The sequence below is a fragment of the Candoia aspera genome, chromosome 12 (assembly GCF_035149785.1).
Source record: "Candoia aspera isolate rCanAsp1 chromosome 12, rCanAsp1.hap2, whole genome shotgun sequence".
Classification (NCBI taxonomy): domain Eukaryota; kingdom Metazoa; phylum Chordata; class Lepidosauria; order Squamata; family Boidae; genus Candoia; species Candoia aspera.
In genome coordinates, this window is record NC_086164.1 from 12,877,241 (window position 1) to 12,900,560 (window position 23,320).

At 42.2% G+C, this 23,320-nt stretch overlaps 1 protein-coding gene across 1 annotated transcript in view; it reads right to left on the reverse strand.

The window, feature by feature from the left end:
* Positions 1-7,597: 7,597 nt before the first annotated feature.
* The window catches only part of LOC134504464 (connector enhancer of kinase suppressor of ras 2-like), a 273,137-nt gene continuing 257,414 nt past the window's right edge, over positions 7,598-23,320 (reverse strand). The window contains exons 19-24 of the mRNA XM_063313693.1: positions 19,967-20,038; positions 14,581-14,651; positions 14,362-14,459; positions 12,345-12,855; positions 11,416-11,612; positions 7,598-8,965 (exon numbers count right to left, since the gene is read on the reverse strand). Coding sequence (XP_063169763.1) covers positions 8,750-8,965; positions 11,416-11,612; positions 12,345-12,855; positions 14,362-14,459; positions 14,581-14,651; positions 19,967-20,038 — 1,165 coding nt within the window. The 3' untranslated portion in view covers positions 7,598-8,749. The remainder of the gene's footprint in view (positions 8,966-11,415; positions 11,613-12,344; positions 12,856-14,361; positions 14,460-14,580; positions 14,652-19,966; positions 20,039-23,320) is intronic.

A 23,320-nucleotide genomic window follows, 5' to 3' on the forward strand; every position in this document is an offset into this window, starting at 1 on the left:
CATTTTTTTCTTAAATACAAGGTGCTCAAGAATGTTTAGTTGTTGTCTGAAAACAGTCCAAGGGAAGGTTGGCTTAAAACCTCCTATTGCTATGGAAATTGTAAGAATGTTCATTACAGTATTTACAAAAGAAAGACTATGGAGATCCCTTAGCACAGCCATCAAGAGACACTAGCATTAACACAGAAGATCTCTGCCCCAAAGACATTTATCTGATCTTTTGCTGGCAGGAAATCAGTCATTATTTTAGAGAGGTTTGAAGGTGGTGGGGGGAAAAAAACATGCATTGTTCTCCTTGTTGTTTTCATACTGTGGTTTGGAAAATGTTAAGTGTCAAATGTACTGTATATACCCTAAGGAAGACAACTTTACATTTAATACAACCCATGTTTTAACAGAAAAACTCTCTTCTTCTTCCATTACCATATTTTCATTTAAAAATACTTTGAATAATTGGCAGGGTGGAGACCCTACTCTTAGTTACTGTTAAAACCAAGTTCTTTTCCCTTATCTTGTCTCTTGCAGGCCTAATTCCTTACTTTTTGCTTGGTTTGCTGGGACATCCAAGCTAAGAAACAGTGGTTTGAGACAGCCTTCTAAATAGGGCCAAACTGTGATTTGCAAGTTGTTCAGAAGGCTGAATCAAACCATTGTTGGCCAAGTTAGATATCAAAGTTAAAGCAAAGAATTATGTCCCTAACCACAGTTTAGAGGTCTAGCAAAATATGGCCATCAAAATACGGCCACACGTTGTATGGCCCTGTTGCACCATAATTACTGAAGATACTGTAAGTATATCAGTGGTATATAAGCCCAGACTGATATAGCTTTAGCCTGAAATTTTCTCTTTGGCCCAAGATGGATGGGACAAAAGAAATCAGTGTAGAAACCACAGTGAAAGCATGTCTCTCTCTTACCACCTTCAACTTTCTTTAAAATGCTGATGTTGGTCTCCTGAGACATTTTTAACACTACAGCTTGAGAACAGACATTTAGTACCAGCATGTTGCTACTTCACCACCTGAACTAACTAAAAAAAGACTACAGCCTATTTCAAAGCTCATATGCAAGTAAAGTGCGGGCTGTAGTACAATGGTGTCATACATTTTCACACATTTAAGCATTATATTGTTTAAAAAGCTCTCTATTTGTAAAAAAAATCTTATTGATTTGCGATTTAATAAATCAGACAAGTTTATCTATGGATCAGCAAGGAATGGTGTTACAAAGAAATTGTCCTTGTAATACAGCTTCAGTGTCAAATGTTGAAGGATGCTTATTATCAGTGCAGATAGGAAGGCTGCGCACACTTTGACAATGAAGCCTGAATAAAGGATGCTGCTGCTTTAAAAAAAACCCTTTGACTTTTAAAGCAGTGGTATCTTTGTTCAGGCAGGCACGGAAGTTTGAAAAAACTTGGGCTGCGTTCATGAACAGCAGAGAGGTGCTGGGCTCTTGAGAGGTCCAAAGCAATGCTTCCCAGACATTTTTGAAGCCTGCACAGCTCTAGCAAAGAGATCCCTTCCCAATTTTTCTTCCTTTTCCCAGCAACTTTCAAGTCACTCCTTCAGGACAGATCTGTTCAATTGTCATGGCTTCTTCCCAAAGAACCAGGCTAACCCGAATGTGGATCATCTCTTGCACTAAGCAATTGAGTGATTGGTTTGGTTGGGCTTATAGCTTGTTGCAAGAAGCCAGCATCTTCTCAACCATGGATCATGGCTTAGGGCTTTCCCCACTACTGAACTGTAGTGCTCTCCACCCATCCTTAACATAGTAGAAGTAGGCTGACCATATTTCCTTGAGACAGAAACGGGACATTGGGATGGCAAAACGGGGCAGGGCTGGGTAGGCAGGCAGGAACTTCTCCAGTTTTCTCAGGCTGGGAATCCTCAGATTCCTTCATTTGCCAGAGGCAAGGCTGGGCTGGAGAGTCTAGTGAATGGTTGTCCCCAACAAGCCATTCCTCCTCTGGCTGTGCTTTTACGTTCTTTTCTTCCTGCCCTTTCAAGGCAGGAGCCAATTGGCTCACCCTTTGATCACCGCCTATCAGCTGATCCTGTTTTTTTCTTTTTAGGTTTCCTGCCGGGTTGAGCTCTGCGGCTTTTCCCCCCGTTTCTGCTGAGCTCCCCCTCCTTCCACTCAAAGTCAGACTGCCTTCTGACAGGTTCACGGGAACTTTCAAATTTTTAAGTAAGGTTTTTAAGAAAACGGGACAAAATGGACATTTTTATTAAAATGACGGGGCTGTCTGGAAATGTTAAAAAAACAGGACTGTCCCATTCAAAATGGGATGTATGGTCAGCCTAAGTAGAAAGCCACATTAGCATGCAATTTGCATTCCTATTGTTAATGGCTTGTTCACCAGCATTCCTATTCTCCCCCAGCCCCTCTAAAGTAATGGGTTGCAAAGCCGAACACATTTTAGCCTCCTTAAGACTATCCTTGGAGAAGTTTGGAATATTAAATGCTACTTTAATGCTGGTGCAGCTAAGGATGACTCAAACATATGTCCCTACTCCTGGGCTGGGGGCAAGATGAATGCAGTGTCATGGAGACACAGTAAAAACAAAAAACGGGATGTTAGGTGTACATGGAACACAGCCTGAGTGTGTTGTGCAAATCTAGTCATGTTTAGTGTGGATTCATGGTTTAGTGTGATGAGTGAATCCAACCTCAGAATAATTAGTCTTCACAAAACTACAGTTCCCAGGATCCTTTGGAAGAAGACTTTGACCACTGAAATCAGATGCAGTATGATTTATCGTTGAGTGCGCATGTAGCTAACTAAACTCTTCAGGTTTCCTTGTCTGAGAACACAGAAAGGTCTACTAATCAGAGAGCTTCATGTTTGCTTCCAGTGATGTGACAAAACACACAACCAACTTTTATCTTAGTTCTCTACCACTCCCTAGCATTGCACACAATGTTGGGCCTTAACTGCTCCATGCAAAGTGAATGCCTCTTCCAGTTTTTTTTTTTTTAAATGTAACAGTTTCATTTGTTGCCACTCTTGTCCGACACTTAAGTGATTCCGGAGCTCTTCAGGAGTACCCTACTGGAAGATCATTAAGAATGAAAGTTGAACAAGAGCACAAGAGGGCTTAGAAAGAACTCAGGGCAGTCTGTCTTTCCCTGCCAGCCTGGTGGTTGAGGAGGGAAAAGATGAAAGAGAAGGGTGTGATGGAAAAGAAGGAAACAAAATATCAGAAAAAAGAAATCAAGCAGCTTCATCCATTTGGGCTCTACCCTCACACCCTGTTCATTTCAGATGCACCCAGAGTATCAGGGGAATGCGGCTCTTGATTAAAATGTTTGCCCAGAAGATGGGACTGGTTGCAGATGAAATAGCACCATGCTGCATCTCTAATCATTTGCATTTGATTCCCCATTGAAATCCCTGGGCTTAAACTAGCCATCAATAGACACATAGAGATAAACTATATTTAAACACCATTCAGAAGAGACAATAAAATAGAAGGAAACCAAAATACAACACATCCCCTCCAGAGAAGCAGGGATCAGCACCAGACAATCAATCAGGCAGAAAACAATACTCTAATCTACAAGAAGACCCCCCCCCCCCAACTGGCAGTAAACCCCACTCTGGCATGCACTGATGATGCTACCTAGTTGGGTCATGAAACGTCTGCAAGCTAGCAACCGAGCTCAAGGATCACCAAGAACTCCACAGTTCAACCCTGAGCTACAGGTATTCTCTTCTGTGGAAACCATTGATTTCAGTGGGAACCAAATGCAACAGCCTTAGGCTTGATCCACTGTATGGTGTTTCTTAATATAATGGCAACATTGTGGTCTTTGACAAAAGTGGGACCTCTCATTCTTGGGTAGGGACACATGGCAAATATGTTTAATAGGGTATATATTTTCAAATGCTGATCATTTACCTTACCAGGGTTAAATTTAGATTGATATGCATGTCCAGGGACCCTAGGGACATTGCAACCGCCATTTTCAGAGAGAGAGAAAATAATTTTTTGATTGTGAGCGTATTACACATAGGCTCTTAACACAAAGAGACAAGTTAGTGAGGATGCTCAGAAGCAGAATCTATCCAGCTGCCAAAATCTGAGATCAGGAGAGGCCAAATTGGACAGCTACTACATAGAACAGGCGGATCTGCATAGATTTACCGCGATTGACTTTGGGGAGGACTAACAAAAATAAAACAATAGTTCTTACTGGACTTAAAAACCTTTGGCAACATGTCTTGGGAAGCACACTGTTTTGGGCGAAGTCGCCTCACCATCTTCTTCGGAAGCACCAGAATATGTTCTCACCAGTGTAGCAAATACTGCCTTTAAACTTGCCTTGAAAATGTGGATGTTTTCTTGTTCTAAGAGCAAAAAGCAGTTCTTCGAGATAAAAATGTCTTTGGGAAAGTAATTGTTAAATAAACAGAGTCAAAGGTCTGATTCGGACATAGTAAAACCAGTAGTAAACCACGGTTTACCACACTGAGATTGGAGCCTATAAACTCCATCTTTGCCTCCCCATCTGCAGCTTTGTGGCTTATTACCCCATACTTTCCTTTTATAATCCTATTGTGATTTTAGCATTACAGATTACCAGAATATCAAAACCAGAATGTCAAACTGCCACTATATCCTGGCTTGCAGACATAGATTACAACAGAGGCTTTTATCTGTCTACTCCAAAGTAATTGACATTGTCTAATGGGATGTACATCCAATTGAATAAAGCTAGTATTGTAAGCTAAACCAGTTTATTCTGGTTTAATAAACCACAGTTGAAGTGCTCAGGGAAGGAAAGGGCAAGAGTAAAACCCATGGGCATAATGCTTGTTTCCAACTAAGTAAACAATGGTTCAGTGAACAAAGATTGTTTTGTCAAATCAGGTCCAAGCTTCACCATGGAATTATAAATATGCTGCTTTTTAAATTTCACATACTTTCAACTTTGTCTCTTTAAATCCTAGAAGTCTTTATCTGGGGGACCCTGGTATCTGGCCTCACCATACCATGGTTGCAGCTGCTATTTTTTCTCTGGAGGCCTTAGTCTCTCCCCTCAGTGGTTATGTTCACACGTCATGCTGAACCTGGTTAGTAAATTAACCCATTTGGGGTTTATCCATGATCTAGTAAGTGAAAAATTAGCCTGGGGTTTCAACACAAGCTATGCCACAAAAGACAGAAACCACAATCTCAAACCAAAAGCAAACCAAGGTTAAAACCAACCAGGCTTAACTTTCAGGGCAGACATACATGCCAACGCTTTAATTTCACTTAGCTGGTTAAGCGTGGCCAACAGAGTTCTGCTTGGCCCTAGAAATGCTTTGAACATGTTGGCTCTGACTCTCTAATCAGGGTATTATACTTTTTCATGTGCCAGGGATACCCTCAGGGCATGGTCAAAAAAGTCAAGATGGTGGCAGCAATGGTGCCATCAAAGCTCTGAACTTTGACTGCATCACATGGCTGTCCTCTTGACTTTTTTGACCATGCCCTGGAGATACCCCTGCTCCTTACATTACAGTGCAGCTTCTCTCTTTTGATAGACTCTTGGAGTGACACCCACACTCGCAAAGGTTGTCCATTCCTGGTCTGTGGTAGAAAAGTAATATTCCACGGATACGTGCCGGAAGGAATATCTGCCTCGATAAATGAACTGGAAAGCAGTGACATCGGGGTGAAGAATGAAATGCATTTTAAAAAGTGACTGGAAAACAGATATTAGCTGTTAAATTCACCTGTGGAAGTTCTGGAGTGTGCAAATCCTCTTGGCAGCAACTTTAGCCAAGTGGCTGCAATCAGTGCTCAGGTAGGAGAGATGAAGCAAGCCCATCAGCCTTTCACTGGCCTTCCCGCTCTTGATGCCAGACCCGCATCAGGTGAGCAGGGTTTTATCAGGCTGAGGGCCATTCTCAGCTTTCAAGAGGCACACCAGGATCACATTCATAAAAGGAGGTGGGGCCAGGGCAGAGGCACGAGTGTGCCAAATGTCACTGGCAATCATTAACCCAATTTATACATATACTTGCAGTGTTTTAAAGCATTTTCCCGCTTCTGGCCTATTAAAAATGAAATCCACTGGCAATGTTTGCAAGGCTTTCCCAAGATTTCTAAGGCTGCAGGTAGCCCTGGGGCCTCAGAAAGCGACATCCCACCCTCACCCCGGAACATAAGCATTTAGAGATTACTTTGCATATATACCAAACATTAGCATGGATTAAGATGCAACTTTTTTTTAAGAATTGCAAGTTGGGGGTAGGACTTGCAAGAGTCTATGCCCTGTTTAGATCAGTGTTTCCCAACCTGGAGAACTTCCAGATGTCCAGTCTTTGACACCCCAAATTCTTAGCAATAGCCATGCTGTTTGAGGAATTCTGGGAGTTGATATCCCTGCATCTGGAAGTTGCCCAGTTTAGAAAATACCCTTTTAGGTAAACACATAAAGGTGGCAAGGGGAGAGATGCAATTCTCCTATGCTTTCAGTTTACCTGCTTTGCCAAAGGGGTGCAAAAGCTTATTTGGCATGCCTGTGGCATTGCACTCCCAAATGCTCTTCTGGGTAGACTAGGGAATTTGATGTAGGTCCTTCCTAAATAAGTAGCAGTCATGTCATTGCACGGTGCAGTTAGGTGCTTACAAAGGAGCCATTGTAAACAAATATACACCAAAGGACTTTTTCCTAAAGTTAATGTTTCTTCCCTTAATTTATCCTTCTGTGTTGCCTAAAATGCATATTTTAGGCCTGGCCTTACAATAAGCCGATCTGAATGGGCCCCATTTCTGGAAGCATATCTGGGGAAAAGGAAAGGGGCTACTAAAAAGGGACAATAAACAACCAATTGCTAGAATATTTTTTATTGATCTGGGTAGTAGTTTCGGTCTTCTCTCTCAGGCACCACTTGCCCCACCTTTGCTATGATTAGCAGTTGACTTTTTACTAAGACTTATCTAGATTGCTGGTGGGCTTCTGGAAGTTTTCCATAATGCTCCGATTAGCTTATGGTAGCATTCCAATACTCTAAAAACATACTAGTTTTGGTAGTATTCTAGTTCTCTGGAAAGGCTTTGGTAGGCTTCTTGGGCAGGTTAATTCTGCAGGCCCCAATCTGCGGCTATGTAACCTCTATAGTCCAGAATATTTCCAATGAAGTTTTAATCCTCAGAATCATGTGGAAATAAATAATGATAACGCTGCACCTAGTATCCTTCTGTGTAGCAGCAGTTCTGCTCTGAAGGCCTGCTCCTTCTCCATGTTGGGCAGAGAGGTACGCAAGGGGTTTCTACTCATACCTGCTTGAATGTTGAGTAGAAACCTTTAGGATGGACCTTTAGTTCAGCCTTTCAGATGTTGGTGAGCTCCAGTTTTGGAGGATGCTGTGCAGTCCAGCAACATCTGGAGGACAGAGATTTGCTTATTATCATTATCATTATTATTATTATTATTCCTGATCACATAGAGACTTCCACTTGCCTTTGAATGAGCATGAGACGGGCGATGGTGCAAAATTCCTGCCAATAAGGCAGGGACACAGGGATCAGGAATGATTAGGAGAACCCATCTCTCTTACTGGCACCAAATTCCCTGTTCAGTGATAATGCCTTAACAGGATTTAGGTTTCTTTTATTGCAACAGTTCTCAAACCATAAATCTGAGGATCTTTATTCATAGCACAGTGTAAATATAGAAAGCCGTGGTGTTCAGTCTGGCCTTTTTTGTCATTCTGTCTTGAGGCTGCAAAAGACAGGCTCTGAATTTTGCAGCTTGTAGGTCTGTGGCCTTAAATTCACAGTGGAAAATTGCTGACATCTGGAACAGCTACCGGTTTCCAGAAAGGTGGATTGTGTTTTCGGCCCCTGTTTGTGATGGCCAAGAGGTGAGCAGAGCTGCATTTTGCAATCCTGCTACCAAACGGTTTTGTACTTTAATTTCTTCTCTGTCACATTAATGTGCGGGTGTGTGTGCGCGCGCACCCCCTCATGTGTCTTGGGTCAATCCTCTGAAAAGCAGGCACAGTATTGTAAAAATAGCACAGCATTTGATCAGCATGTACCGTTTGTGCCAGGAGAGGCAAAACGAAAAGTAAGGTGTTTTCCTGGATAAATGCTGTATGTTTTAAGGCACGCCAAAAGGGGGGTTAATTTTTCCATTTCTAGACTTTGCCAAGCATTCTTTATGTTCACAAAACCAGTCGCTTATTGGACATGCTGAAAGGTTAAATACACTTTCCCTAGGAGTGATTGATTTTTTCTTTTTTTCTTTTTCATAGTTAAAATTTCCACTCTTAAAAAAAAGAGAGGGGGAAATTTATGAGGATGGATGTCTCAGAATATTTAAAAAATAAACCTCAGCTTTCATGTTACATTTTATATACATAGATACGAGTACACAGAGTATATCTACGTATATAAAAGAAAGAGAAAATCCTGTCAATGACACTCCTGGCCTTTAGTCCTGGTAAGTATTCTGGTGTTATAAATATACTGCAGTCTTGTGTTGTTTTGTTTTATGCCTGTTAACCCTTCTTCACTGCTTCTTACTAAAGCAGAATTGAAATAACCCAAAATTATTCCAAAAGGGGGGTAAAATAAATAAATCTGTCTCATCATGCAATGCAGTAGGCATCCGGTGGTACTAATTTCTTATCCAATCTATTTACAATATAGCTGGATACATTATTTACACAGCGTGCAGTGTTTTGTCACAATGGAGCGCCCCTGGCTGTTCCCCAGCCCTCCTCCAACAACCCCCAGTTCTGTCAGACGTGGGTTTCAATGAAGGAATGTGTGTGTGTCAGCAAGGAGGCTGTAATTGCAAGTTCAGAAGCTCCATTCTGGGCTTTCAGAGCACCACTGTACTCACAAATGTCCAGAAAAAACTCATAGTTCTTTATTTTCCATTCTTTGAATTTCTTGGACGTCAAGTTAGGTTCGTGAAGCAAGTTGTTGATCATGGCCAGATCTCCTTCCTTTGCCTGTCCAAAAAGACAACAGTTCAGATGCAAAGCCAGGCCCTTCTTGAAAGTTAGACGTGTCTCTAGAAGTTCTTGGGCTGTGACTTCCTGCCTGCCTGCCTGCCTGCCTGCCTGCCTTCCTTCCCCAACCAAAACCATGCCCGTGGAGAACTATAGGTTTTCCTAATCCCTTGTTCCTTATCTTTTTTTAAACTCAAGTCATAATTGAATCCTGATCATTTCATGGACACTCTGTGTAGCTTTTTGGCAAACATAGTACAAGTAGACCTCATTTAGCAGCTGCCTTGGACAGCAACCATTCGCAGTTATGACGTGATGAAAAAGTAACTTTGCGACCAATTCTTGTATTTACGACCTTCGCAGGTCTGTAAAGCAAAGGAATGCTGAAGTACAATAAGATCATAAGTTTCACTTAGTGACCTCTTTACTTAATGACTGAGTTGCCAGTCCTAATTGTTGTTGCTAAGCAAGGACTACTTGTACTTACCAGGTCTGATTCTATTGGGGTTTTTAAAGATCACCCAAGGCTATATTGATGCAAAATGCAAGAGTAAGACTGCTGATGGAAGCTTGGATTTTTAAAAAATTGTAAGATCAAGGATATCTTAATTGGATGGTAGGTAAAGGTAAAGGTTTCCCTTGACATTAAGTCCAGTCGTGTCCGACTCTAGGGGGTGGTGCTCATCTCCGTTTCAAAGCTGAAGAGCCGGCGTTTGTCCATAGACACTTCCGTGGTCGTGTGGCCGGCATGACTAAACGGAACGCTGTTACCTGCCCACCAAAGCGGTACCTATTAATCTACTCACATTTGCATGTTTTTGAACTGCTAGGTTGGCAGGAGCTGGGACTAGCAACAGGAGCTCACCCCATCACGCGGATTCAAACCGCCAACCTTCCAATCAGCAAGCTCAGCAGCTCAGCGGTTTAACCCGCGGCGCCACCGTGTCCCTTAATTGGATGGATTTCCATTAATTTTTAATCTAAAATTCCAATTCCAAATTTGGGATTCATATTTCAAGAACTGCCTTCTCAGTTCACTAAGAATCTATTGTGTGGAAGGCTGAGCTCCATGTTTATCCCGTTTCAAGTATGATAAGAGGTCATCTAAAATAAGACCTTCTCTGTGGTAGCACCCAATCTCTGGCCTTGGTCCCAGACATACAACAAATATTTTTGAGTACTATTGTCTACTTTGACTATCAGAAGCTCTCCAAGGTCTCAAGAAGAAAGAGGCACTTCCCATCATTTTTCTGATCTTTTTCACTGAAAGGTTAAGAACAGAACCTGAAATTTCTATATGCAAAGCATGTGTTCTATACACTGAATTTACAGTCTTTTCCAACTGGCTTTGCTTTTGAGTGCATCAAATACTGATACAATATTTGCACTGATATTTTAAGGTATTTTCAGGTTGGGTTTTAATTATGCAGGATTTTCTGTGTGTGTCACTTGACTCCTGGCAACTACCTGCAGTTTTCTTAGCAAGATTTTGGAAGTGCTTTGCCCTTGCTTGCTTCCTAGGGCTCAGAGAGAGTGACTGGCCCAAGGTCATCCAGCTGGCTTTGTGCCTAAGGTGGGACCAGAACTCATGGTCTCCTGGTTTCTAGCCTGATACCTTAACCACCACACCAAACTGGCTCTCAGTTATGCAATTACACTGCCTCATTTGTGGAATTTCACAAGGATTTCAGAAGTTGCCTTGATTTTGTAGCCGACCTGACATTCTCCATCTCTACCTTAGCAGAAAAAAGAATCCATTCAAGAGGAAAAGTTGTAATCGCTTGATCACTTTGTGACTAATAGTAGCATTAGGAGCTCTCCTGCTAATCACATTTTTGAGGATACATGATCTAATCAGCTTTTTGAGATATGTGTGATTTATTGTTTATTATTATTCATTTAATTTTTCACTTCAGTTTTGACTTGATATTATCTCTAAAGGTAACTGATTGAAATCAAGGTGTGAAAGACCCTCCTTTCAGCCTTGCAAACTAAAACAGGGTGGAAAAAAGTAGAGGAATGAGATCAAGTTGACAAGGCAAGGACAAAAGGATGAGTTGAATGCAAGCATTTAGATCCAGTTGGGGTCAAATCAACAGTGCCTGAGGCGGAATGGGTGGGGGAAGCAGGCAGAATGATGAAAGCAGCATTATGTCATCGTACTCAAGTCCCGCCCTTTTCCATCTTTGTGTTGTGATGTTGCACCCATGTCCAAAAGGGGCAGAACTTGTGGTGTGATGGTAGAAATGCTGCTTTCACCATTTTAATGAGAGCAGCAAGATCTTGTGGACATACATGGGTCAAATTGGTCTTCTCTTGCTTGAATCTAGAGATGCTGGAATTGGCCTATCTACATTCCTCTGATTGGGGAGTAGAAAGACTCTCAGTTGTTACTACAACAAGCTACAGCCCCTTCTGCTGATCCTACTACAGCAAGAACGAATGCTTACTTTTAAAGTACTTTTGAGTACTCTGATGCGATGCAACTTTTCATTGATAACAGGGTTATTGCATCTCTTTACGAAGGACCTTCGGAATTCCTGCTTGGTAGAAGGACGTTGCTCTCCAAATGCTGACAAACTGGCTTGCTCCAGAGACTTGTAGAGCTCACGAAGACCATCTGTGCTCTTCCTTCGTTCTATGTTTTCTGAAGAAAAGCAAACGTCCTTTAGAAGTTACGTATTGATAGTGAAGGGAAACAGGCAAAAGACATAAACTTTATTGTGCACCTGGATCTCTTTCTCCCCTGAACCTGTTATCATCCCAATGAAATGCAAAAATAAAAACTAAAATTAAAAGCCATTTCCCAACCTATGTGAACTCTGGGGCTGAAATATGGGCTCAAGCAATAGCCTTGCAAAGGCATAGCTGACTCCTAATAAATTTCAAAATTCTATCTGAAGTCATTGCCAGTGCCATGAAATATAGATCTAGTCTTAAGGTCCTACTGTCTATTCAAAACTTTCCAGGATAGCTGGGAACTTTTGGCCCTCCAGATGTTGCTGACTGCCCAGCATGACCAACATGATAAGGCATGCTGGGAACTGTAGTTCAGCAATATGGCCATAGGTTCCCCACCCCTGTGCTAGGGAATTTTCAAGTGGTTTCTATCAGGTATTTTGTTGACTCAGTTAGTGAAGATGATCCTGCTTTTATGAATACCAGAAATCATTTCATGCTGACTAGTGAGCTCATCTAATCCAGAAATGTCTACTCTAGCTGGTGGCAACTCTTCAAGATCTTATATAGGGACCTCTTATAGTTCTTCTGCCATATTTTGAATCTGGAACCTTCTGCATGAACAGCAGAAGTCTGATCACTGAGCTTCCTCACTTCCATCCCGAACATTATCAGAAGTCCAGTTGCTTTAACCTCTTACCATTTTCACACAAGTTACTTTGCTTTTTTATAGCCAGTTCCTCTTCTGACCGCTCTTCAGTGATCTCACTAGTTTTTACGCGCCCTTTCACTCGGACGTCCCGATTTCGTGGAAGGCTTTGACTTCTTTGCTTCTGGGGCCTGGGGTGAGAACTCTGACCTTTGTAGCACTCGACCAGTGGGAAAGGACCATCCTGATCATGGTTGTGGCGTCTTTGGACGGGTAATGTTGCTTGTCGCCGCCTCTCTGGGGACATCCCAAATCTCTCATTCACATAGTCTGAATCAGTAGGAACAGTCTGGAGAAAATGGAGGCCTGAACTGGTCAGAGGAGTCTCTATGAGATCCTGCCATGAACGTCGTTCTCTGTAGGGAGGTCTACTGCCTCCTGCAGAGTGTGTATTCCCTGCTGGATCCTGTCGGGACTCTTCTGCAGAAGAATGGGAATAGGTCGATTCACTGGAGAAGTGACGGCCATGCTTGGGCTCAGGGAATGGACTTGAAGAATTCATCTAAAAATAATTGAAACGTTCCATTATAGGATACGATTACAGAAACACACTGGAAAAATACAAGATATAATCTTCAGGGTAAACCCTTTCCTTTCCCTAAATAGGCTGTTACTGTTTCTTACAGAGTTGCTTCCATGTTGGTGACAGAACATCTAAAGTAGCCTTCCTCAACCTGGTGGCCTCCAGTTATCTTGAGATTACAATGCTCCGAATCTTAGTGGCCACACTGGCTGGAAATTCTGGAGCGTGTAGTTCCAATACTCCTGGAGAGGAGCAGGTTGAGCAAGGCTGCTTTAAAGCCTCCCACCTATGTGAATTATCATGATGAGGATGGGCAGTAGCAATGGAAATGCCCAGTTCCATGACATGCCTTGATGGCTTTCTACATGAGTAAAAAACTTGGGGCATTTTGCTAATGCCTTGGATCAACTTGTTGAACCGCAAGATTGGTAAGGATAATAGGAGTCTAAAGTGAAATCTTACAGCAGTGTTGGCCCACAGCTCAGCAACTCTTTAGATCACGGGATCCATGGCCAAACTGTTAGGACTTCTTGGCAGTTTCCCCTAACATTCCTTCTATATCCTGTACTCAGGGACAGTAAATTGTAGTTGTCTTTGGCATGACACCTTACTCAATCCTCAATTCTTATGGGTAAGCAGACTTAGTCCTCAATATCTCTTCTTCCCCTATCACTCTTGCTGACCTCTGGATCTGTTTCACTGTCTCCATTCTTCTGAAATGGTGCCATCCAGAAGTGGGACCCTGGACTTTGAAGGGGTTGGACAAGAGCAGAATGGAGCAGGTTTCTATTGATGCAGCCTAAAAATGCCTCACTTAAATGCAGACTTTTAAAAATGCAGAGGGGAGGCAAGAAAAAAAAAGTGGGGAAAAAAGGAAACGGAGGGGCTTAACCTGTTTCCCAGGGGATGGGACAGAATCACATGGGTGAAAGTCAGCCTGAGCTTCACCCATGTGATGCTGTGGCCTCCGTCATGCTGTCTTTGGTTCTGGCTGTGTGAGGATCACATCATTCAGGCTGAAGAAAAATCTGAAAGAAAAATAGAAAAAGTCCTATCTGCACGCAGAAACACAGGTTGAGAATGATATATGAGCAGTGCATGTATCAACCGCACAGTAAAGATGGTTTAAAATATGAATGGTTTTACTTGAGTAGGGCTCCTCCTTGTTTCCCAGCAGCTAATTCAGCACACAGATTGGGCTGGTTGGGCTTGTTTATTGCAGTGTCCCAGGGCCAGGGTTGGAATGGTTGGGTGGCCACCAAGGACCCAGGATGGCTCATCTGCTGCCAAGCCTGCTGAATCCAGAGCACAGCCAAGTGCTCCCAGTGAGCAGCATTGTCTTGATGCAGCTGAGCCATTCAGTTGGCCATTGGCTTGGAGCTTCTCAATACACATCCAGAAAGAGAGACAAAACAGAAAAGGCAGGGCAAGATTTGAAAGCGATGGCTGAGGCTGCGGCTGCGTTTCATTACTTGCTCCACTTACCGAGGGGGTCCGGTGGTAGGTGTCACAAAGCACAATGGGTCCCTCTTGCTTTAAGGAGCTGTCAACGTCTTCCTGGTCACTTTCACTCCAATAATCTGCTAAAAAGAGGTTTGCATTTTCTACTGAAATGTATTCTTTGTTAGGCAGAGGCTGCAGATAAGTTGGATATTTTCAGATGCCTCTCTTTGTGCATCTTACCATCGATCAAAGGAGCCTCACCTTCATCTGGCCGGATATCCTTGTCATCAGGTGTATAACCAATGGCAGCCAGACCCAGCCGGTTCATCCATCTATTGAAAGATTAAAAAAAAAAAAGATGGGTTCTGTTGGATTTAAACACTCTCTTACTTCTTATATTATGCAGTGAGAGGAAGCTTTTGGCCCTCTGGAGTTGCTGAACATGATGATGATTTTAAAATTGTATGTTCTGAGAGCCAATTTGATGTAGTGGTTAAGGCACCAGGCTAGAAACCGAGAGACTGTGAGTTCTAGTCCCATCTTAGGCACAAAGCCAGCTGGGTGACCTTGGGCCAGTCACTCTCTCTCAGCCCTAGGAAGGAGGCAATGGCAAACCACTTCTGAAAAACCTTGCCAAGAAAACTGCAGGGACTTGTCCAGGCAGTGTCCGAGGTAAATTCCAGGCAAAAATGGGTATGATCAAAAACAAAGATGGCAAGGACCTAACAGAAGAAGAAGAGATCAAGAAAAGGTGGCAAGAATATACAGAAGACCTGTATAGGAAGGATAACAATATCGGGGATAGCTTTGACGGTGTGGTCGGTGAGCTAGAGCCAGACATCCTGAAGAGTGAGGTTGAGTGGGCCTTAAGAAGCATTGCTAATAACAAGGCAACAGGAGATGACGGCATCCCAGCTGAACTGTTCAAAATCTTGCAAGATGATGCTGTCAAGGTAATGCATGCTATATGCCAGCAAATTTGGAAAACACAAGAATGGCCATCAGACTGGAAAAAATCAACTTATATCCCCATACCAAAAAAGGGAAACACTAAAGAATGTTCAAACTATCGAACAGTGGCACTCATTTCACATGCCAGTAAGGTAATGCTCAAGATCCTGCAAGGTAGACTTCAGCAGTTCATGGAGCGAGAATTGCCAGATGTACAAGCTGGGTTTAGAAAAGGCAGAGGAACTAGAGACCAAATTGCCAATATCCGCTGGATAATGGAAAAAGCCAGGGAGTTTCAGAAAAACATCTATTTCTGTTTTATTGACTATTCTAAAGCCTTTGACTGTGTGGACCATAACAAATTGTGGCAAGTTCTTAGTGGTATGGGGATACCAAGTCATCTTGTATGCCTCCTGAAGAATCTGTATAACGACCAAGTAGCAACAGTAAGAACAGACCACGGAACAACAGACTGGTTTAAGATTGGGAAAGGAGTACGGCAGGGCTGTATACTCTCACCCTACCTATTCAACTTGTATGCAGAACACATCATGCGACAAGCTGGGCTTGAGGAATCCAAGGCTGGAGTTAAAATCGCTGGAAGAAATATTAACAATCTCAGATATGCAGATGATACCACTTTGATGGCTGAAAGTGAAGAGGAACTGAGGAGCCTTATGATGAAGGTGAAAGAAGAAAGTGCAAAAGCTGGTTTGCAGCTAAACCTCCCAAAAACCAAGATTATGCCAACCAGCTTGATTGATAACTGGCAAATAGAGGGAGAAAATGTAGAAGCAGTGAAAGACTTTGTATTCCTAGGTGCAAAGATTACTGCAGATGCTGACTGCAGTCAGGAAATCAGAAGACGCTTAATCCTTGGGAGAAGAGCAATGACCAATCTCAATAAAATAGTTAAGAGCAGAGACATCACACTGACAACAAAGGCCCGCATAGTTAAAGCAATGGTGTTCCCTGTAGTAACATATGGCTGCGAGAGCTGGACCATAAGGAAGGCTGAGCGAAGGAAGATCGATGCTTTTGAACTGTGGTGTTGGAGGAAAATTCTGAGAGTGCCTTGGACTGCAAGAAGATCCAACCAGTCCATCCTCCAGGAAATAAAGCCAGACTGCTCACTTGAGGGAATGATATTAAAGGCAAAACTGAAATACTTTGGCCACCTAATGAGAAGACAGGACACCCTGGAGAAGATGCTGATGCTGGGGAGAGTGGAAGGCAAAAGGAAGAGGGGCCGACCAAGGGCAAGATGGATGGATGATATTCTAGAGGTGACGGACTCGTCCCTGGGGGAGCTGGGGGTGTTGACGACCGACAGGAAGCTCTGGCGTGGGCTGGTCCATGAAGTCACGAAGAGTCGGAAGCGACTAAACAAATAAACAACAACAACATTTGGAGGGCTGGCTGCAGATTGATAGCTCTGAAGCCCAAATGGGGAAAAGTAAAATTAAAACCTGAAATCTAAGAAATAGAAAATGTGAAAACTGGAGGCAAAGAAAGAGATGTGTGTAAGAGTGTGTGCCTACTTGTGACTGTGTCTATCTAGGGGTGAAATATTTGACATGCACATGTTGAGTTTTATTCTTCCCCTCAGAATAGCAATTTGTCCATTACTGTTGCAGCGTTTTTGAAAAGCAAAGACACTTGCAGAATATTCTCTAAGTATTTTTCTCTGATTTGATAATATGACATGATTCTGCTAATCTCATTTCACACAGTGTCTGCTTAGGTTTGTCAAGCCAACAACAGAGAAAACAAGTCCAAGATGATGGCTTCACAGCTGAAGTGATGCATAATAATTAATTTTTATATGCATGTGTTCAACACGTGAATGGACTTTGAGAAGAAAAATAAAAGCTCTCTCTCGCTTTTGACAATTCCTATCAATGGTATGTTTCCATAATTCCAGGCCATTTTTAACACTGTCTGATATTGCCACAAAGCCTTAAAACCTAGCCTCATCAAAGGTAAAATGATTTAGAATTTAGAATCATAGGGCTGAAAGGGACATTGGAGGTCTTCTAGTTCAACCCCCTGCCCAGTGCAGGAATCCTCATACCATTCTGGACAAATGACTGTCCAGTCTTTTCTTGAAAACCTCTAGTGATGGAGCACCCACCACTTCAGGAGGCAGGCTGTTCCGCTGCCTAATAGCTTTCACAGTCAGGATATTCCTCCTTATTTCAAGTATGGTTCTCTCTGTATAAAGCAGTGTTTCTCAACCTTGACAACTTTAAGAGGTGTAGCCTTCAACTCCCAGAATTCTCCAGCAAGCATGAGAATTCTGGGAGATGAAGTCCATACTTCTTAAAGTTGCCAAGGTTCAGAAACACTGCCATAGAGCTTCCATCCATTGATTCTTCTCTTACCCTTGGGTTCTGTAGGAACTAAATCCGTACCTTCTGCCCTATGGCATCCCTTAATGTATTGGAAGACTGCAATTGAATCTCCCGTAATTCTTCTCTTCTTTAGAGTAAACATACCAAGTTCCTTCAACCACTCTTTGTAGGACTTGGCCTCCACGCCCTTCATCGTATTTATTGCTCTTCTCTGCACTCTTTCCAGCATCCTTTTTGTATTGTGGGGACCAGAACATTCCAGATGTGCTTTGATAAGTGCAGCATAAAGCATACTATTACTTCCCATGGTCTTGACACTATACCTCTATTGATACTTTGTTAATTTTAATACATTAGGAGAAAAACATATTTTCTGTTGTACACTGCCCAGAGTTACATTCCTTGAGTTGGGTGACCTTATAAATCCAATGAATGAATGAATGAATGAATGAATGAATGAATGAATGAATGGTTTCCAAAACATCCAGAGATGATTTGTTCTATTCTGTAGTGCTTCAAATTGACTATTGTTATAAAAGGAGAGCTACTAGCTCTAGATTGCAAAAATTTAGGTGAATAGTAGATGTTAGCAACAGTTAAGATTTTTCTGTATCTCTTTGCTATTTTCTAGTGATTGTCTAGATTTTTGTAGCCAGGATATAATTTAAAATTAGTGGGAGGAACCTTTATTCTATTTAGTTAGGACACTGTGGGTTAAAAATAAGATGGTTACTTTTAATCATGTAATTATTAATGAAATTTAAAGACTTTTGAAAGCTTAATAAAGGAATATAATTTACCAAAAAACTACCCGTTTTAAAAAATGGGAGTGAGTTGATGAATACATGCCCATAATTTTCTCCATTTCTTCAGGCACATAAAGAGTGATATGTCAGGAAATTTTTTATCTTTTCCAAGCATATTTGCAACAATGCACAATTTATCACTTTATGGGGCTCTAAGTGACCAAGACAAACGAGAGTCAACTGTATTAATTTTCATGATTAATTCATGGCACAGGACACGAGGGAGCTGCTTCAGATCTGAGAAAGCAACATGAGGACATAAATTTTGCAAGTTCTGTCTTTAAAAACAACAACAAACAGCCAGAAAGAATCCAGCAGTCGGAAGATCAAGTATACCAGCCTGCACAGTGAGCTCCAGATCTCCCATCACAATTTTCATTCAGATGACTTGGATTCCTACCAAGATAATGCTGCTTCCCTGCAAATCACGTCTTATAAATTAAGAGCCAGCCCCTTGTGAGAACATATGACAAAACGTGGATGGATTAGAAGAGAGATGGCCTTAATAGCAGCAGTCTGTTCTGCATGCAGATGAAACAGAGGCAAGATTCTGGAAGGTATCCCCCGCCCTTTCATTTTATTCTCCCTAGCAACTGAAGTCTATTTTGATTAGGGACAGGTGACATACAACCCTTAAAATAATTTCTTGCAGCCGCTGGATTAATTTTGACAGTTCTTTGCAAGCAAATGGAGAGGAAGGGAGAAAGTAAGAAAAGGGCGTGTCAGGAAGACAGGATGTCAGAAAGAAAGGGATCGGAGAAAGGAACTGAATGGCCTCACCTTCTTTGAGTGTCCACTCCTTTGTTAAAGTCCACTCACCACTAACTTACAGCACCCAACAGATTACTTGCAGGGACATGTAGCCCTCTACAAATAGACCATCCCTGGTAAGGGATCACTGAAAGAGTTAAGGCATCGGGGCATAAAATATGGCCCTTGAGATGTTGCTTTAGTTATTTCCTAGCAGCCTTAGGCATTACTGAGGGATGCTGAAAGATGAGGTTTAGCAGTGTCTGGAGGACTGCATACTGTAGTATGCTCTCCTGAGTTAAGTGGCCAGAGATGGCAACTTTGCAAACTCCATAGCTGTTTAGATGGCAACCGGGTGCCCTCCAGATGTGCTTGGATTACAACATCCATCATGCAAAGCCAGCACCAAGATGACAAGGTTTGTAGGCCAAAAGATATGAGCGTCCTGGCAGATCCTGGACACAGGCTTGCTTGCTCATTCATTCGTTCCTTCATTCTTCCATTCAAACAACTTGCATGGTTATCCACTTCACAACAACTCTTTGATATACATTTGGAGGCAGCCCAGAAAAAATATTCCTGGGTGCTGCTTTGTGATCAACATCCTTAATCCAGTCCTGATTTCAAGGGCAGCAAAATATTCATGTTGTATCTGTTCATACAACAGAATCTCAACACAAGTATCTGAAGATAAAAGAGCATTACCTTTCCATTCGTCTGCTCTACACCCAACCATGTATCAGAGGGAATCATTTTCACCCGATGCAGAATGTCGATGCAACTTACCGATTCATTTCTTCCAGGCAATCAGTTGCAAAGTAGAAGCTCTTGATTTTGGGGTGGCAAGCTTTGAAAGCACTACGAGTAGAGGACAGAGAAGAAAAAGGAATATTTGGCTTCTACTAGTATCAGAACAAGTGATTCAGTTCTACTGATTTTCCAAAGTTACTGTTTGAATTTGGTGGCGACCAGGTATCTCCAGGTGTTTTGAAATACAATTGACAGAGTTTTTCCTCATTAGTTATCCCAGGTGGAATTTTGAGAGCTGTATTGATATGACCCCAACTTTCCCTTCTTTGACATGGAGTTTCTGCTCAAGATGTAAAGCTCTTCATCCTTCCTAAGTTTTTTCCCCCTACTAAAAACTGTGGTCCATGGGGTCTTTTTTTTTTGAAAGCCCTGGAATCTCCTATGTTTTCACCACTGAAATTTGATAGGAAACCAGAGATTGCACCACTAACATTGATGGCAAATAGGATGCAACCTTTTAAAACAAAGTAACCAGGAATATAGAAGTGTCAAACTTCCAAGAAGCATACCAATTGAAATTATTAAAAATAAAGACACCCCACCCCCCCAAATTAACAATTCAGCCCTGTTCTAACAATTCATGCCTCATATGTTCTAAGAAGTCAGAAAAAAATTGGCCCCATGGTAGAGAAATCTTGCCTGGTCTTGACTTGGGAAAAGTGGCTAAGAGGCAGTTCTGTAAGTGTAATGGGATGTGAGAATGACCTTGGGAGACAGAAGGAGAGCTGCTGCCTAGACAGTGGTCTGATAAGAAAAGTCTGAGTCCAAAACAGGATTGGGGCTGAAGAAAATATCTCAGAGCTGACCCTCCCTAGTTCTCTGGAACCTAAAGGCAGGGCAGAGGGGAAGCACTTTCAGACTTGCAAGATTCTGTTTCTATGACCTTACAGTAAAGGTAGAATTAGTATTTCTGCTTTTGGTTTCCTTGTCTCGGCTACCTTGAAGGCTGACAATAAGAGCATGGATTTATGTACCCAATTAGCAAACTTTTGGTGCCCCCAGAGGCAGCAAGCACAGATTTTCACATGGTCTATAGGGCACAGCTTCCTTGCTGATATAGGAGGTGTTTAGTCAGGGACAACCCCCAAGTTATGCTCCTCATGTGAGATTCAGACACAGCACATAATTGTGCAGAGAAGCACAGCATTTCCAGTGGCTTTGAATGGAATACTGAAATAAAGAAGAGTGGGAAGACATTCAGCACATGGCTTCTGGAATTCTTTCCAACCTCTTAACAGGACCTGGAGGGAGAAGGGAGGAAGGAAGGGGGGAAGGGAAGGGAAGGGAAGGGAAGGGAGGGAGGGAGGGAGGGAGGGAGGGAGGAAGGAAGGAAGGAAGGAAGGAAGGAAGGAAGGTAGGTTACCACTATGGATGTTTGAGGTAGTCCAGACAAGAAGCAGAAATAAGAGTACTAACTCTGTTGTAAGGTTACATTAACAGAATCTTGCAAGTCTGAAAGTACTTCTCCCCTCCTTTCCTTTTACTCTCTGGAAAACTAGGGAGGGTCCTTTCTGAAACACTTCCCACGCCTTCTCTCCTTCTGTGGACTGAGGTATTTTTTCATTAGGGTTGTTTAGTCTGTGGTTCTTCCTCCAGTATCCCAAGGTCATTCCCACAAACCATTACAGTGGGAAAGAACAGACGAGTGAATCATTAGATGTGGAAGTGGAATGGACTAGAATCACTGTGATCCATGACCCTGAGGAATAGGCCATGATAAAAATGCAGGTCTCGAAAGGACTTCAGCAATCATTGTCCGCTAGATGGCAGACAAGACCAATCAACTGAAGTGAGACAAAACACTGATTTGAAAGGCACTCTGTCATGGAAGATTGGGTGCTTGCATTAGTATGGACTGAGGCTGTTCCCTTCAAATGCTGGACTCTGCAGCCCATAACTCTAACGTGCACTAGCACATTGGTCTGATTGGCAGCTAAGATCAGAAATCGAATTTATAAATATTGGCATTGCCAAGTTAGGCATACGTTGCAAGTGCTGGTGCTCGGGTTGATTTTCTCCGACAAAAGGCTTCAGATGAACCGCTTCAAATGATGCAAGAAGCAGGGAAGCAAACCAGGGATTTTCTCAAGAGATATCAGAGAATTGCATTTGACTCCCTTCTTTTCATGCCCATAATTGCCATTTCCCAGACAACTATCCTCTGGATTCCACACTTCCCCAAATGTTGTGATGCAGTACTCTACTCACACAAATCCAAAATTAAGCACAACATGAGTCTTCTACAAAAATCTTCGTACAAATAAGCATGCATCCCAGAGAGATGCACTTAAGAATAAATGTAAATTTTTGTTGCTTTTTTTTCCAAAAACCATCTCGGAGTGGCAAATAGGAACATGTGTTCAAAAGGCTTTAGGGTGAAGTACACGGAAAAAGGAAAGTGGGTCTCATGGGAATTAATTTCTACATCCCTGTGTTTGAATGCACTGTGCAGAGTGGAACCAACGATTTCAGTCTGTAACTAGGGAGAACTGGATCCCATTTTCTCCATCCATTTTCATGCTGCAGATAGGCTGGAAAGAATTTGGTGACTGTCATCACACACTGACGGTGTCCCAGAGATGGCAGTACCCAGAAGTTCTTTCTTTTATAACAATTATTTCTTTCAGCAGTTTTTGCTTGCTCTTTTACAGCACTCCTTCCCTGCTGCAGACGATTTACACGGTTTTAGCAGTCAAAGACAGAAACGGAGTCATGGAGTTCTTCCCCATCTTACTCCCCTCTGATGCTGCTTTGCTTCAGCAGAGGTGGTCCATCTAAGTCAGGGATAACTGGCACAGTAGATCTGAACAACACTTGGCAGATGGCAAAACAGAGCAGGATCACAAAGAAGAATCACCAGCACTGTGTAGAGATCCGTAGCTAAAGTTCCCACATTAAGTGACTCTATCTGCAAGGGTGATCGGCCATTTTTTTTTCATTGACAATATTGCAGGATTTTAAAAGTACTCCATTATTATGAAAAGGTGTTTACATTCAGGAGCACATCCTCCAACAGGGGCTTCTGCTGAATTCAAAACTCCTTCAAATTTGAGAATCCTGGAATTGGTTGCTACCACTTTTAGAGTACTCACTTGTGGTAGAAAAAATGAAATTTTGTCCTTGGGTTTTAGTGATAAAGTAAAGTAAATATAAGAGATTATATTTGTAAATGTATTCACGTCTGTATTGGAGAAAGTTGAAAGTCACTTTCTGTTCCTGTTTTCCATCTATTGACCCTTTTATAGTTTTTTTCTTTTTTCTTTAGTTTTATTCTCTATCTTTCCTATATGTTTTACTTCGTATTTTAAATATACTTTGAAAATAATAAAG